At 41.9% G+C, this 17,232-nt stretch overlaps 1 protein-coding gene across 2 annotated transcripts; it reads right to left on the bottom strand.

Annotated features, from left to right (window-relative positions):
• Positions 1–931: 931 nt before the first annotated feature.
• On the bottom strand, positions 932–3,643 carry LOC100772218 (T-cell ecto-ADP-ribosyltransferase 2-like). Of its 2 annotated transcripts, none has more exons than XM_035441394.1 (3): positions 3,593–3,643; positions 2,202–2,925; positions 932–1,023 (listed from the first exon to the last, which is right to left on the bottom strand). In XM_035441394.1, the coding sequence occupies exons 1-3, from the start codon at positions 3,641–3,643 to the stop codon at positions 932–934; spliced, it is 867 nt and encodes a 288-aa protein (XP_035297285.1). The 2 variants fall into 2 exon arrangements, with proteins under 2 accessions (XP_035297285.1, XP_035297286.1); XM_035441395.1 differs by having other exon boundaries at positions 932–1,014; positions 2,226–2,925.
• Between the last annotated feature and the right edge of the window lie 13,589 nt (positions 3,644–17,232).

The following is a 17,232-nucleotide window of genomic DNA, read 5'->3' as shown; positions in this document are numbered from 1 at the left end:
CCCAGGGTCTCTTACTTCGTGATATGGGGAGTAATAGAAGGTTTATAAGCTTGAACTAAACCCTGTTTGAGTGGGTGCAGAGCACAGACTTCCTGATCCATATATGCCCCAAAATGTGCCTGTCTGGGTTGCTGAGATGATTTAGCAGTTAAAATGCTTGATATGTGAAACTGACAACCTTATGTTTGATCCCTGGATCCTGCATAAAGATGGAAGGAGACAACTGATAACACAGAGTTGCCCATGACCCCTAACACATTTCAAGACATGAACATGAACACATCTGGCAATACTCTTAATACTAAAATTTTAAAAAATAGATGGGCTTATCCATGTCCTAACAGATGATCAAAGTTTAGAAATTGGCTGACAGGGCTCAGTAGCTGGCTGTGTTTTTTAGGGTATAAAGTAGGGAGTGACTTTATCTAGGCCAGCTCTTATATTTATGACATAATCAATTTGTCCTGCAGGAGCATGTGTTACAATTGTACAATATGCTTTTTTTTTTCAGTTATATTAGTGTGAGCATCAGACCTTAAGCCTTAGATGAGTTTCTCAAACAAATAATACAACCTATAGAAATACATAGGCACAGAAATCAAGGTTTGGCTATAGACGGTTTATTTCACTACATTGTAATATTCATTACATATTGCATGCTTTAAAGCTGTTAGCGCTAACAATGCAGATGAACATTACTTTTGATCATAGACAAGTATCAAAAAGTAGTAAATTTGAAGTCAGAGCATAAAGTTTCACTGACACCCAGTAAGTTCGTTGGGTGTCTGTGGAAGAAGTGAATACTAAAGTACATCTCCCCACAAAAATTATCACATCTTTCCTTTTACCCCAGACCTTAGAGAACCTGCCAAGTTCTAGCCCTTTGCCCTCCCTTCAACACTCAGCCCCATGAAGTGCAGGCAGGAGATGGCTACAGCTCAGCAAGAGGAAGCAGCTGGACCAGGAGAACAGGTAGCACCACAAGCAGCAGGAATGCAGGGCTGTCTCTGGTTCCTGCAGATGGGAGGAGAAGGAAAGGCTTCATGTGGGATATCTCAAGACACAGGTGTCTCCCCTAAACGTTCAGAACTTTACATCCAGTTCAACACCCAGGAGAGTAAGCTCCAGGGTTCAGTGTGCCTGGCTAGACTCTTCTGGCTTCCTCAGATTCCTAAAGAACTCAAGTAACAGGAGGTGAGCAAACTGATGGATGGACCACTTCCGGATCCTGTACTCTAAGACACTGACTGGGGAGAAAAGCCTTTCCTATCTGAGTCTTCCTGGCTTTTTGGGGATCCCTATGGGCTTTTCCTTCTTCACCCAAGAAGAGGTCTCTGGGTCTGAACCTTCTGAAAGTCCATTGTTGCAGCAATGTGGATTCCTTCTGTCAGCTGGTGTGAACTAGAACCTACCTGTGGCTCTCAGCCTGCCTGGACTGGACATCAACTGTTTCTCCCAGATGGACAGCATCTCTCTGGCTGGACTGTGCCCCTGGGTAGGGGTCATGATTTCCTAGGGCTTCATCCTAACTCTGAACTTCTCTATGCAAATGCATGAAGTCCCTGTGATCACTTCCTGTAGTTCCACTTCAGCTCCAAAGACTTCTCATGTTTCCAGAAACCCCACAGAGTGTCAGGGCTGATTAGAGATATGGTTGCTCAGCACTCAGTAGTCTAACTGTAACTCATTTCAGGTTGGCTCCCTCCCCTCTCACTCAAACATAACTTCCTGGGACAACATAGAGTGGAGCCTGGATGTGAGTAAAGGAAACACTGCATATCTGAGTGGTGAGGAGTAGGAGACAAGGTCTCTAGACTGTAAGCAAGTGATGTTCTTGCTTGGGCCCTACTCCGGCACAGCTTTGGATCTGATGGCTGAGATGTGTACATAGGTCTTCATGATTAAAAACACAAGGGATTTGGTGAATGACATCTACATGCCAAGTCATGTGTGTTGAATGATTCTCTTTAAATTCTCAAAGCAATAGGACTAGAGTATTTGTCATTTGAGTCTACCATTCAAATGGGGAAAATGAGGCACAGATATTTGGGTAGTTGCCAAGAGGCATAAAGCCACCGATGCTTGAACCTAATTACAATTGAGTGTGACTCCAAACCTATGACAGAGAACATGTTACAGTAATTTTCTCTGGAAGTATTGAGGAAGGATTATTATAATTGATATTTGAACTATGCCTTGAAAGGCAGACCCAGACTCACACTCACCTGAGCTGTAGAAGCAGTTGAAGTTGCTTTTCCCTCTTTTTTGGGAGGTCAGATAAATATTGTCATTTGCTTTTCCACTTGGGGTTACACTGACTTTGTGATATACTTCATAGCCTGGAATTAACACCTCCTTTTGTTCAGGATTGTGGGAAAATTCAGTTATGTGAACCCCCAAGCAGGTTTCAATGATAAACAGTGTCCCACTAGCACCACCAAAACCATTAAGAGCTACTCTCTCTTCCAAAGATGAGGAAGCAAACTGCCCAAACCGCACAGAGCCCTTCCCGCTGTAATGAAATTTGTTTGTGGTGCCTCGGTAAACTGTGTAACATTTCTTGTTATTCAGAAGCTGAAGAGCCCTTGTTAAGTAGTAATGGAAGGCCTTGTAATGAAAGTTACTGGGATTTTTCTTAAATTCTCTAACAGCTTTGTTAAAATCTAAGTAGATGGCCCCAGTATAAGTTACTAAAGCTGTTCCGTGATAATCACTGAAACCTTTGGGATAGCTCCTTGTCTTTTTTATCTCCTTCCATTTTTCCTCTGCCTTTTCCCACTCAATTTTTAAGTCCTTATTCATGCTGAAGTCTTCTTCTAACAACTGGGGTGCTTTTTTCTCCATATCTTGGACACAGCCCTCATACTGATCATCAAATGCATCGGGAGCCATATCCAGATTGAAAGACTCAGCCAGGCCTGTCACCTGAAAGGAAGAAGTACAGTTCTTTGTTACTAGCTAAGTTTGCTAAGTTTCAACACATGCTGGCTTCTGTCTGGAGTCTACAGCATGAGATGTCACATACTCCAACCTCATATATGGCATATGCATGCTCACAATATCATTATGTTATAAGGGGTGCAGAAAGGTAAGGCTGATATCTCTGATTCTTTTGTGTCTATGGATACTACATTTTCCTATTTCTTCAATCAAATTTTTAGTCAGCATACAAATAAAAGGCCTAATATATATATATATATATATATATATATATATATATCAGTGTATATTACTCATCATCACCCCTATACAACCTTCCCCCTTACTGATGATATCTTTAATAACTTATCCAAGATTCATGCCCTCTACTGTTCTCTAACTATGGCAACAGTAATATCATTAAGATGTGCTGAGGAGGGCTGGAGAGATGTCTCAGAGTTTAAGAGCACTCGCTGCCCTTCCAGAGGTCCTGAATTCAATTCCCAGAAAACCACATGGTGGCTCACAACCATCTGCAATGAGACCTGGTACCCTCTTCTGGCCTGGGCAGAACACTGTACACATAATAAAAATAAATAAATAAATATTTTTTTAAAAAAAAGATGTGGTCAGTAGAAAGCAGGGACAACAGTGTGTGGTTTGAGAATATTACCTGCTGGGTTAACAACCAAGTCAGAAGAACCGTGTGAATTTTTGGTGTCATCTTCAAGTTGAAAAACACCTACAAACAAACATAAGACATTGAAATAGGGGTGCACACAGTACTGTAACTGTCTGTTGATGGAACAGCTCTGGGTTAATGACTGAGTCTCCATTTCACATCTGAAGGTCCAGGCTCCTGCTCACACTGCTCCAAGAACTGATTATCAGAACTGTGAATAGCTCTACTTGAGTCTCTTACCAGAGACGAGGTGACTGGAATCTTCTGTCCCCAGTATCAATCAATCCTGATAACACACAGAGCTAGGTAGTGTGTCGACTTTAGGGAAAAACAGTCCATATTTTAGTAGAACTGTCATAGGCCCTGAGGTTTTACTTTGCACAGATACTTAAATTCTTCTCCATATTTGAATAGCTTGTGCCACATACTCAGCTAGTTACCTTTGAATGACTTTTAATGCAGTCACTATGTTCTATGATTTGGACATGTTTGTCCTCCACAGGTCCCCAGTGTGGCCATATGAGGGTGATGAAACCTTCAAGAAGTGAAATCTCCTGGAAAGTGACCAGGTCCTGGAGGTCATCACCTTCAGAAGAGATCATTTCACATGTGTGATCCTGCTGAGTTCCTACATGAGCAAGTCTGGACCCAGAACCTCTTTGGCTTCCTCCCTTGACATGTATTTCCTTCTGCACATGGCAATGGCTTCTCTGCCATATTGTGATTATGAGAGGAAAACCCTAACCAGCCAGCATTGTCATGATATTTAGACTTTCCAGCTATCAGACTGTGAACTGAATAAGCACCTTGACTTTATAAACTTTCCAGGACCAATCATTTTGTGATAGTAATAAACACAAACTGAGGAGATAACTCAGGGGGTAAAGTACTTGCCTTGCAAATATAGACCTGAGTGTGATCCCCAGAACCCTTTGGCGGAAAGTGGAGTGTGATGACATGCATTTGTATTTCTGCACTGGTCAGTGGTGAAAGATGAGATCTTGAGACACCCCCCCAAGATCACTAGACAGCCAGAGTAGCATACTTGACATGTCCTAGGCCTGTAAGAAACCCTGTCTTTAAAAACTGGTGGACATGCCTGAGGAATGATAGCAGAGATTGTCCTCTGATTTCCACATGCATGTGCCCACACAACTGCATGTACCCACACATGTGCATGTACCCACACACAGAAAAACAAAAGAAAAAAAAGCAAGGAAGCAGATTAACACAACCAGTCTTATCAATGGCTGTATCTCATGAGAATGTATTGTTTGCACTACTTTTTGAGGGGTGGAGCTTTAACCTATACACTGAAAGGCAAGTCAAGGAATGACAGGAAAGGTCACTCCGAGTTGATGTGGACCCATCCTTTCATTCCTGCCTATGCCTTTGGAAAATCATGAACACTTTCCCCCACACTTATCCAAGCCTGTTGTGTAACTTTTACAGAATTTTGACTTAGCTGGCAAGACAATATTCTCCCCACTCCTTAAGAATTGTAAAGAAGAGATGATTGATGTGGCTAACTAGTTGTTCTTGGGAAGGCTCTGCCTCCCCACCTTGGCTTTTCCTGCCCTGGGCTTTTAGGGGACACTACAGGAACAACAGACCTAGGAGTTTTGCACTGCCGTGAAGGTTTCCACTTCTACATCCTCAACCTTTAAAAAATCATTAATTATTGTAAAATAACCATATTCGTCTACATAAGCTATCCACCTGAATTCTTAAAGTCTTCTTAGACATCTAGTTTTAAAAAACCAAGTTGTAGCAGAATTAACAAAGGAGCTCAGACCTATACCCCCCAGCCCTTGGGAGGTAGAGGTAGGGGCATGCTGAGTCCCAGGCACGGTTAGGATGTAATGAGATTCTGAGAACAAAAAGAAAGGTAAAATTAAGCTCTGGCCACCATACAAATACAGGTGATTTCCTTTGGCTTTTTGAACATCCATTTTGAGCCATTTAGAATCCTGCTACTTATGCAAAATCCTTCCTAAAGTTGCCTGTATATGAGGTAGTCTGGAAAGTTGTCACCAAGAGAGATTTCTGGTCTCAGTCCCAAAGCCATGCATTTAGTATTTCTAATGAGCTCCTTTGTTAATTCTGATATAACTTGCCTTTTTAAAACAGATTTATTTTACTTAGTTTAGTAACGTATATGCATGCATGTCCTGGATGCAGGTGACCTCTGAGGCCAGAGGTGTCAGGTTCTCTGGAACTGGAGTTACAGGCACTTGTGAGCCACCTGACATGGGTGATGGAACTGAACTCTGATCCCTCTACAAGAGGAACTACTTACTCTAACAAATGACCCATCTCTCCAGTCTACAGTTTGCTTCTGGGGAAGGACCACCCAGCTTGGATCCAGTTGGTCAGTACTGAGGACTGAACCTAGAACTTTGTGCATGCCTGGTGAGCACATTTCCACTGAGCTATACCCAGCCGGACAGTAAAGCCTCTTTACATAGCACACATCTCCACTTTCTAGCTCTTTCTCTGGCCTCAGCTACAACCACCCCTTTCTTGTCTTCATGTTTAGGCTTCAAAGCTCTGTGTTGTAGCTAGCAATTTTGAGAAAGCCCAGAAGGATGTGCTGGCAGAAAGCTATCCTGTAGGGTGAGTCAGTCAGCAGAGGGACTTTCTCATTCAGGCAGCATGTCCCAGCCAGCCTGGAGTAAGTTTCCAATGCTCTCCTCCCCTCCCTATGTGGTTGATCCAGGTATATTCCTTTCGAAAGACTGGTGTCTACTTCTCTCTGGGAAGCTAAGTACAGCCTCCTTTCCAGGCCCTGATGCCCCTCACACCCCACACAGACTGAAGAAATGCAACTTGAGTCACTTCAGCACCAGGATGAACTCCCATAATTTGTGCCTGCCAATTAAAAGTCCCCCTGAAAATCTGTGTACCTAACACCTTGGACCTCAATGGAAAACATCCATCTCTCTCTTTCCCTTCATCGCCATCCCCTCTTTCCTCACTCCTTTCTACTGTCCTTTCATCCTGCTTTATATATGCAAGATCCTACATGAACAGCAACAACAAAAAAATTAGCCAATGTTCACCAGCATGCAGGAGATCCGGAGCAGTAGGACCTCAAGGTCTGGGGTTAGACCGGGCTACATAACAAGAATGTAGTCTTTAAAACTCTTTAAAAGCCGGGCATTGGTGGCGCACACCTTTAATCTCAGCCCTAGGGAGGCAGAGGCAGGCGGATTTCTGTGAGTTTGAAGCCAGCCTGGTCTACAAAGCCAGTTCCAGAACAGGCTCCAAAGCAATACAGAGAAACCCTGTCTCAAAAAACAAACAAAAAAATCAAACAAATAAAAAAACCTCTTTTAAAATGATAAAGGAGATGATAGGAGCTAATATTTGCATGGAGCTGGGAAAGAAATGGGATTAATGAAGCATATCCTTGTTCTGTCCTGAAAACCCAGGAAGTACAGGAATGAAAAGGTCTATACACATAAGCACCTATATGCACAGATGCCAGTTGCTTTCTGCAGGCCTGGGAGGTAAATTGAGTGGTCCTGTATTATATTTTTAAGTTTCTAGGAAGATCAATAGCCTCTTGTCTGTCTTCCCTTTATCTAGACATGACCCCATCTCTCTACATGAGCTATTTCTTGCCCAGAACTGACCTTCTGGCATTAACCCTTGAGTTATAGACACAGACCCCCTCTGCTACACCCACTGCAGCCCTCAGATTTTTCTCAGAGTCCCTTCAACTTTAGAAGCCTTCTCCTTCAGAGGACAGAGTTCAGATTTGTCAGGTACCTGAGCAGATCTTCGGTGGCTGGGTCTCCTGCCTCTTCTAAAAGCAAGTGTTGCAGAATGCAGTGCTGTGGTCTTGTCATCCTGTGGACAGTGTGCTTTCAATTTCAAGTTAGATTTGAAAAGGAAGCCTAATGGGTTATGAACTAGGTAATTTAGGTAAGTTGTACTATGTTACCAAATCTTTTCTATTTTGCATCTTTTTTTTTTGAGGTGTTTTTGTTTTTTGAAACAAGGTTCTATTAGCCCAGATTGGCCTCTTACTGTTTATATAGCTGAGGAAAACTGGAACTCCTGATTCTCTTGCCACAAAACTAGTTTTATTTGTAGAAAAATAGAACCCAGGACCTGGTGCTATTCGGCAATCACTCTGCCAGACAAACTGAGATCCTATCTGCACCTTTTTTTTGTGCCACAATGAGTCAGCACCTTCCTTCCTGTTTTTCCACATAGGACAGAGTGGGGTGTGTGTGTGTATTGTATGTGTGTGTGTGTGTGTGTGTGTGTGTGTGTGTGTGTGTGTGTTTGAGAGAGACAGAGACAGAGAAAGAGACAGAGACAGAGACAGAGAGTTGGGTGTTAGATAGTGGAGAAAGCAGAAGTTGGTTGTCCTTTGTCCTATACACTAATTTTACAATGTAAGCCTGTTGTGGTGGCACACACCTGGAATCCCAGTACTTTGGAGGCTGAGGCAGAAGGATCTCTGTGAATTTGAGACCAGCTAAATCTACATAGTGAGACCCTGTTCACAAAACAAAATAACCCCCAAGTGAAAAGAAGTGGCAAAGGTTTCTTTTTTAATTAATTCTTTGAGAATTTCACATTGTATACCCCAAAATCATGTATTTTCCAGTCACCCCTCTGCATCAGCCCCTCACTCTTGTAGTGTTTCAACCCAAGGAAAACTAAAAAAAAATAAAAATAAGATAATGATTTTAAAAAAGAAAAAGGTACCAAAAAACAAATAAAGTATTAAAGAATAAAAATACACAATTAAAATATCAATTTCAATTAAGAACAAACTAAATAACAAAAACAAGCAAGCACACAAGATAAAACAAAACAAAAATAAAAAAACAAAGCAAAAACTGCTCCTGTGCCTTTGCCTCTCCATTGCCTCTTCATTCATCTTACTGGCATTGGGAGCTGCTGTGTGCACCATACAGTATACTCTTTTGTCCAAACAGCTTTCCTTGCAAATGTTCGTTGTGTAATGTGTTCAGGTTCAAGGTCCCTGGCCTCCAGCATAGCAACACTGATTCCCCAGTGGAGGAAACTCTCCTCACATCCCACTGTAGCCATGGTTCATGTAGACCATGTGGCCATGGCTCTGCAGGACCAGTCCCGTCACACATTTCAGCAGGCATAGATGGGGTAGGTTTTGGTGTGTGTCAGCTCAAAGTCCTGCATGCGCACCTGGGTGGCTGTAGAGTTGGTCAGTCCAGGCTGCTGGGACCTCTCCCCTCAGGTGAGGAGTAGGACCAGCTCTCCCATATTTGTGGTGTGTGGTAGGGCCATCTTTCCCAAATGTGGGGAGCCATCTCTGCTATTAGGGTCAGGGCCATCTTTCCCATGCTAGGGTCATCGAGGTCTGTTCTCCCAAGGCCGGCAAAGATGGAGTCAGCTCTCCCCAGGAAAGTGAGGGGGAGGAGCCAGCAAGCAAGAACCTTGTGCTTAAGCTCATGCATGGTTCAACACATGGTTCACTTGGACCCCTGTGGTAACACAGGTGATAGACATCAACACCAGCTATAGCAGGACATTAGACCCAGATACAGACATCAAAAAGTACCTTGGTCTTGGATGTCTCCATGGTCCCAGGTGGCAGCACAGGCATCACAGATTGTCATGGGTCAAGCAGCATCCAGGTTTCTTGATCCCAACATGTTCCCTGGTCAAGATAGAGACTTTGAGAATTCTCATGGACCAAGTGGCAATAGGGAGAGCCACAGGTTCTGGCTTCAGTAGAGCCATGGACCTAGATATGGCCCCCAGCCACAGTGCATGTCAGAAGTCAACATGGCCCTGGATGGCAGCACATCAGCCCCCCTCATCTTCATGGTCCCCATAGCAGATTGAGGTCTCAGGAGTTTGCCCATCCCCCAGGCATCTGCACTACCTCCACTAGTAAACTTTGCCAAAGACACGGACCCTGGCTGTGGTGGGTCACAAACCCAGACCTTGCCCTTGGCCACAGCTCAAACCACTCAGATCAGAATGGTACCAGTGGTGGTATGGACGTAGGGCACCAATGTGGTAACATGTGGTATCCTGAAACCCAGGCATCCTCGGAGCCTTCGGTGGTAACTGGAACCATGGACATCAATCATCACAGACCTTTGGCCACACCCTGGACCAGACACCATGGCCCCAGATGAGAAACTGGCCTCCCACATCAGCCTGTTCTTACCAACTTTCCCATCTAGATCTGCCTCTCTCCACAGAAAATGAATCTCTCTCCTTCCTATACACCTCTATTCATTTGCTCACCTTAATGACATCCTATGCGAGGCCCTGCAAGGCACACAGCAGGCACTTAACTTCTTCCCATCTATACAGAGCAACCTACAGAGGGCACCGTGTATGAATCCATATCTGCCACTTGGTCCTAGGGGAGTGAAGTGGGCACTTAGATGCTTCCCACCTGCCCAAAGCAAACTACCCAAGCAGCATGTCAGGCAACCAATTTTAAGGCTCTTTTTGCATCCTTAGTTGCTCCTGGCTACAACTTTCTCATGTGGTGGCTGGAGCAAAGTGTTGGCCTTAGAGTTTCTTCAGGGAAATACCTGCTGCTTTCAATCCTAGATCTTGTGATGAATCCATAAGCTTCCTGGATTTCTAGAAATGACCACTGGGTTATATATTAGGTAGAAAACAACATAACAGATAAGGTGGCCAGAAATCTGTAACCTCCTGCTCCATCATGTATAGGGAAGAGGGAAAAAAAGGGAGGCACCACAAAAATACTACCCTGGGACCTTTCGTACATCCAGCTTTCATAACTGAACTTTCAGAAATAGAACTTGGAAGAGCATATGCTTATGCTGGTGTATATTTGGAGGTAAGTCACTTTCTCAGATCCTACAAGTAAGAAGCCTAACCCCTTCCTCCTCCAATTTCCTCCTCCAACTTTCCCTTCCCCATTCCTCCCTCTCATGCTCCCCCTCCTTTTTGAGACAGGGTCTTGCTATGTTACCCAGACTGGCACAAAGCCTTTGTCTCAAGCCTCCTCAGTGGCTGAGACAATAGATATCATTGCTCTGTCTCTAGTTCTTCCTTTGTTCTAGATCTCTCAGACAACCTTGGTGCCACAGACCCCAGTGTGTTGCCTTGTTCCCACACTATTGGTTAATCCCATAATGTTATATTGGACAAAACATATCATTGTCTGGTCCTGATGATTGATATTGAACTAAAGGCACAAAATCCTACTGGCAGAGAAATGCAAACCTGAAAATTGTACACGGCTTCCCAGGTGTTCCCTATATCCCTGTAATCCCAGAATTTTGGAGTTGAAGGCAGGAAGATCAGGAGTTCAAGGACAGCCCAGACTACACAGAAAGTTTGAGACCAGCCTGGACTACAGGAGACCTTGTCTCAAAAATAGAATTTTGAAAACAGGAGGATGGGTGGGGAATGTTAATAAAGGCAAGTGCAGTAGGAAGATGTTCAAAGCCTAAATCAGAAATCTGTCAAGGACAGGGTAGACAAATCCTTTATATGCCAAGGCTGTGAGAAAGAGGAAAGTGGGCTGTAAAAAGGAGATGACAAAGATGCCTCCATGGTGTTTTAACACTCAACACACTGCATGGAGCACACCTTAACAGATGTGGGAGCCAGGCCATATTGTGGGTGATTAGGTGCATGAGAGTTTTAAAGTGTGTGTTGGTTTGAATGAGAATGGCCTACATAGGCTCACAGATTGGAATCGTGGCCACTAGAGAGAGGCACTGTTTGAAAAGACTATTAGTTGGTACTTTTTTTTGAGGAAGTGTGTCACTGGGGGTGGGCTCTAAGGTTACAGGAAGCCCATCTCCAGCCCAGTGACTCTCTCCTGCTGCTGCCTCTGGATCTGGATATAGACCTCTCAGCTACTTCTCCAGGACCATGTCTATCTGCATGACACCATGCTTCATACCATGGTGAAAATTTGACTAAATCTCTGAAAATGTAAGCAAGTCCCAGTCCAATGCTTCTCTTTAGAAGAGTTGTTGTGGTCGTGGCTGCTCTTCACAGCAATAGAACAGTGACTTAGACAGAAGTTGACACCAGGGAACAGAGTGATAAACCTGACATGCTTCTTGTTGACAGAATGTGCACTTCGGGTTAATAAAGCAGTTGAACACTTTAAGCAGGTTTAATGGCCATATTCCTAAGAGCGTGGAACACAGTGGTGCTGAGGATGATTTGAATTGTGGGGGATCCTCAGCTCAAGAGTTTTCGGAGGAGAAGAATATTACTATTACTAAGTGTCCCAAAGGCCATTGTTTTGATAGCTTGGTAAATAGTGTGACTATTTTCTACCATTTTGCCTAAAGCTAAATGGAGGAGTTTTGGTTTAATGGCATTGACAGAGGAGTTTTCAAGACTGCCTCGTATTGACTGTGTCATATGGTGATTACTGGTCACTCTTATGTAGATATATAACAAAAAGGAGGAAGGTGAGAAAGGAAAAATTCAAAATGTAGTTTGAGGAGAACACCAGGAACTGTAATGGAGCTAACTCCAGTGTTCAAGGAGATAAGAAGTTTAAAGAACAGCCTGATGCTCAATAGAATAAGGGGCAAGAACTCATAGCAAGACCAACCCAGCTAAGCTACTAACTTGTGAAAAGAATTAAGGAGAAGCTTAAGTATGGTGGTATTTTGCTTATGATTTATTAAAGCTTGCTTGAGGGTTCATAAAGCAAAGCCAGCCACAAGCCATAGAGACAGGCAATGGTGATACACACATTTAATCCCAACAACCATACTAGTTAGCCATAGAGCCAGGAGATGGAGGCAAACACCTTTAATCCCAGGACTCAGAAGACAGGCTGATGGATCTCTGTTAGTTCAAGGCCAAACTGAGCTACATGAAATTTATCCAGTCCCAAAGAGAAACAGTTCACACAAAGGTGATCTGAGCACTTGGGATCACATGCCTTTAATCCCAGCACTAGGGAAATTTAAAAGGAGAACCAAAGGGTGTAATGAAAGAATTAGTCTCTAGCCCCGTTGAGGAGAGTTTAGTAGACTGAGTGAATCTGAGGAGTCAGGAGCAGTCAGAGAATCATACCTTTGGTCTGAGCTGAGGTAGAGGTAAGAGCTAGTTACTGGCTGCTTTGCTTTTCTCATCTTCAGTTTGAATCTAGAACCCCAATATCAATCTTTGGGTCTTTTATTAATCATGCTTCAAATTGGTGCCCAACATGAGGCTATGAATTCACGAGAAAGTTGCTTGAAGCCACTGGCCCAGGCCTGAGATACAGGCAGGGTTCCTGCTAAAGTCACTACCCTGCTGACTTGGCTGTCTTTTGTTTTCTTCCCAAAACTTTGAGCAAGTTTGTGATTTTCTGTTCCCCCAACCCTGCCTCCATGGGTTGGTGCTTTCCCTCTGGCCCCTTTTCCTCAGGCTGACAACCTCAGGCACGGCCATAAGGTAGTTCTCAAATCAGATGTGCTATGCCTCACAGTTTGTTGATGCTGTTGGCAGATTAGGTAGTCTATTGGGAACTCTTTAAGGGAGAAATTGATTTAAAAAGAGTTTTTTCCACATTAAAAAAGGGGAAACACTATTACAATGGAGAGAGTTAGGTCTCTGTCTGATTACACAATAAATGATTTAAAATGAAACAATTAAATGAAGGGATACTCCATTTAACAGGGATTGCCATACTGTTAATTATCATTTTGATAATTCTTGATTCATCTCGAAAAAAGTTGGTTGATATGAGTGCCAAGATGCAGGCCTCAGAAAAATTTATTGAAGCAGACCATAGAGATATTCAGACCCAGGGGAATTTAATGGGGAACCAAAACTAGCATTGCATGTTAAGGTTAAAAGGGAATCTAAGGTCTTAAGAGAACCAACGTTAGTATATAGAGTAACCTTATAGGAAGTAACAAATGATAGAGGTTCTATAAGAGCTACTTGGAAGCCTGTGACAATGTTAGATTTAGGGAAATTCAAGGAAGCTGTAGTTTCATATGGCATCCATTCACCATTTGTGAAGCAGATGATAAACACATGGTCAGTTTGTAACAGAGTTATCTCTATAAACTGGGTACACTTGATTAAAGCTGTTTTAGAGCCTGATTCACAATTATAATGGGCTTCCTGGTTCAGAGAAGAGGCTAAGACTCTTGAACAACAGCTAAAGCCTGAGGTATAACTATCTCCCAAGTTTAAATTCTTAGAGAAGGAGATTATGCTACTATAGAATGTCGATACGATGATCCCCTCTTTGTGTTTATTCAGTGCAGCAGCTTTGAATGTTTAGAACAAAATTGGAGAAAAGAAAATTGAATGATTTGCAAAAGTTATAAAGGGCCAAAGGAAGCATTCACAGACTTCTTTCAAAGACTGTCATTAGCAGTCAATAGAATGATATTAGAATCAGAAGCTAGAAATTAATAATTGAAATATGGCTTTTGAAAATGCTAATTCTCAATGCAAAAGGATAATGAGTATTTTAAAAGTAAGATTAGCACCTTTGGAGAATTTTATCTGAGATACAATTAATATTGAAGGTCATAACCATGATGGTGATACATGGATTGGAGAGGTGATTTCAAAAGGTTTAAAGAAAATAGACATGTCAAATGTTCTAATTGTGGCAAACAGGGTCACTTCAAAAGGGATTGTAAACAGGGCATTCCTAGAAACAATGCTTTTTATAAACATAATCCAAACAGAATGCCCCTCCTTTCTGGATTATGCAGAAGGTAGGCAGTGGAATAATGAATGTAGGTCAATAAGAGACCTTCAGGGTAGTTCTTTACCTTTGGGAAATGCATTGAGGAGCCTCTCAAAGCCCCTATGACAAATTCAATTCAGTCATTTTCTGTCACCATAAAAACTCCTTCCCAGAGCAATTAAAAATCTTAATGCCTATAGTAAGAAAACATAATGCTCCTGATGATAGAAGAACTTTGGAAGATAAAACAAAAATTTAGAAGAAACCATAAATCAAATTTGGTAAAGATTAGATTAGGAAGCTCCCCAAAGTTAGGGTGGGAGAAGGGTTTTGCTTCTGTCTTTTCAGAAAAATAAAAAGAACCATATTGAGGAATTTTAACACCAAAGGAGAATTACCAAGAAAAAAAATAATAATCTGACCTAACTCAATCTCTGAAGTCTTCAAAAGGAAAATTGAATCCAAGCCAGGTGGCGATCACACATGCCTTTAAGCCTACCACTTGGGAGGCAGAAGCATGTGGATCTCAAGGAGTTCGAGGCCAGCCTTGTCTAAAAAGTATGTTTCAGGACAGTCAGGACTCTTAACACAAGGAAAACCTGCCTTGAAAAACAAAACAAACAAAGAAAAAAGAAGATGCAACCCCACAGATGACAATTTCTCCAGGACTATGACAACACCATTAAGTTGAACAACTCCAACTAAAGATCAGCTTTGGACTACAAAGTGCTCAGAACAATTTTGAGGCCAGCTGAGATGATCCAGCCTCACAGACTGCTCTAGGCAAGACTTGAGACAAGCCCTGCATTTACTCATTATGCAGAGACTGGACAAAATTGATATAGCTCGACAGTTAACCCAAACTTTACTCTCCAGGATTCCATAAAGATGCCATCACCCCCAGGTAGCAGGAAATAACTTTACAAACACAATACCCACATTCCCAAGAGGTGGGTTGGGTGGTTTTTAGTAACTCATTGGGTTATGGATATTTGTTATTGTTTAGGGGGACTGAATACAAAATATTGCTGGTTATGGTCAGGAAGAAATTAAACAAAGGGAATTAGATTCAAGGTTTTTGTTCAGCTTGAACCCCAATATCAATCTCTGAGTCTTTTGTTAATTATGTTACACTTAAGAAGTTAAGAAAACCCATAACACCAGTAGCACAGACACTGAGATCAACAATTAATAAATGGAACCTCCTGAAACTGAGAAACTTCTGTAAGGCAAAGGACATAGTCAGCAAGACAAAACGACAGCCCACAGACTGGGAAAAGATATTCACCAACCCCACATCTGACAGAGTGCTGATCTCCAAAATATACAAAGAACTCAGGAAGCTATTCTCGAAAACACCAAACAATCCAATTAAAAAATGGGGTACAGAACTAAATAGACAATTCTCAACAGAGGAATCTAAAATGGCTGAAGGACACATAAGAAAGTGTTCAACATCCTTAGCCATCAGGGAAATGCAAATCAAAACAACTCTGAGATACCATCTTACTCCTGTCAGAATGGCTAAAATCAAAAATACCAATGACAGTTTATGCTGGAGAGGATGTGGAGAAAGAGGAACACTCCTCCACTGCTGGTGGGAGTGCCAACTTGTACAGCCACTGTGGAAATCAGTATGGCGACTCCTCAAGAAAATGGGAATGAGTCTACCACAAGATCCAGCAATTCCACTCCTAGGCATATACCCAAAAGAAGCACATTCATATAACAAGGACATCTGTTCAACCATGTTCATAGCAGCATTATTTGTAATAGCCAGAAACTGGAAGCAGCCTAGATGCCCCTCAACTGAAGAATGGATAGAGAAATTGTGGTACATTTACACAATGGAGTACTACTCAGCAGAAAAAAAAAAAAACAATGGAATCTTGAAATTTCAGGAAAATGGATGGAACTTGAAGAAACCATTCTGAGCGAGGTAACCAAATCACAAAAAGACAAACATGATATGTACTCACTCATATGTGGACCTGCTTTGTGATACATAGTAGTGACCGTGCTTTATCACAGCTGTTTTTAATGATGTTGCTCAAAATGGTTTCCTCCCAGATGATGATTGAGAAGCTAATTAAAAAAAAAATGGTGCCAAATACCACAAGAGTAACAGAACTGTGCTGTTTTCTGGGCGTTTGTTTTTTACTTTGTTGTTGTTGTTGTTTGGTTTTGGGTTTTTTGTTTTTGTTTTTGTTTTTGTTTTTTTAAATGGAGTGTGCTGGATGTCTCTACAATTTTGTTCAAATGACTACAGAACCTGGAAAAGCTGTTGCTGCTATTGATGCATAACATATTGCTATTATTGGTCTTTTTATATAATTATAAATATAAATATATATATATATATACATATATAATTTAAATTTTTGGAAACTATAGCTGTGCTGTCAACTTTGGAAAAAAGTATCCCAGTTTACCGTGTTGAGTTGGCATAGTACAGAAATTAAGAGCCATATTGGTCTAGAAAAGTTGAACTTAATTTTTTTCCATTTGTACAGGGGTAACACACTGTATTAATATGTAAGGTCTTATCTATGTGGGTTTGATTACAAAAACTAATAAAGTATTCTCTTAAAAAAAAGATGTAATAAGTTGTTTTTATTTAGTTTTTTCAGGATCTCCACAACACAGAGCAACAACAGGATATCCAAGAAGAGGCCCAGTGAGGGCCCAGCACCAATCGTGTAGCAGAAACCAGAGGCCTTGAATCAAACCGATGACTCTTGCAAGAAAGATGTGGAAAAAATGGGTTTACTGAGGTCACTGTGTCACATTGCAGCTTCCATGACAAGATTTTTATTTTTTTCCTTTTTTCTTTCTCTTAAATTTTGTTTTGTTGGGGGTGGGTGCATCAGGGGCAGATGCAAAGGGACAGGGAAATGAATGGGACTAAGATGCATGATGTGAAAGACACATTGAATAAATAAAAAGAAAACTAAAAAAAAGA

Source organism: Cricetulus griseus, chromosome 3 (assembly GCF_003668045.3).
Source record: "Cricetulus griseus strain 17A/GY chromosome 3, alternate assembly CriGri-PICRH-1.0, whole genome shotgun sequence".
NCBI lineage: Eukaryota > Metazoa > Chordata > Mammalia > Rodentia > Cricetidae > Cricetulus > Cricetulus griseus.
Note: the sequence above shows the minus strand (reverse complement) of the source record. Positions and strands in the feature narration are given on the sequence as shown.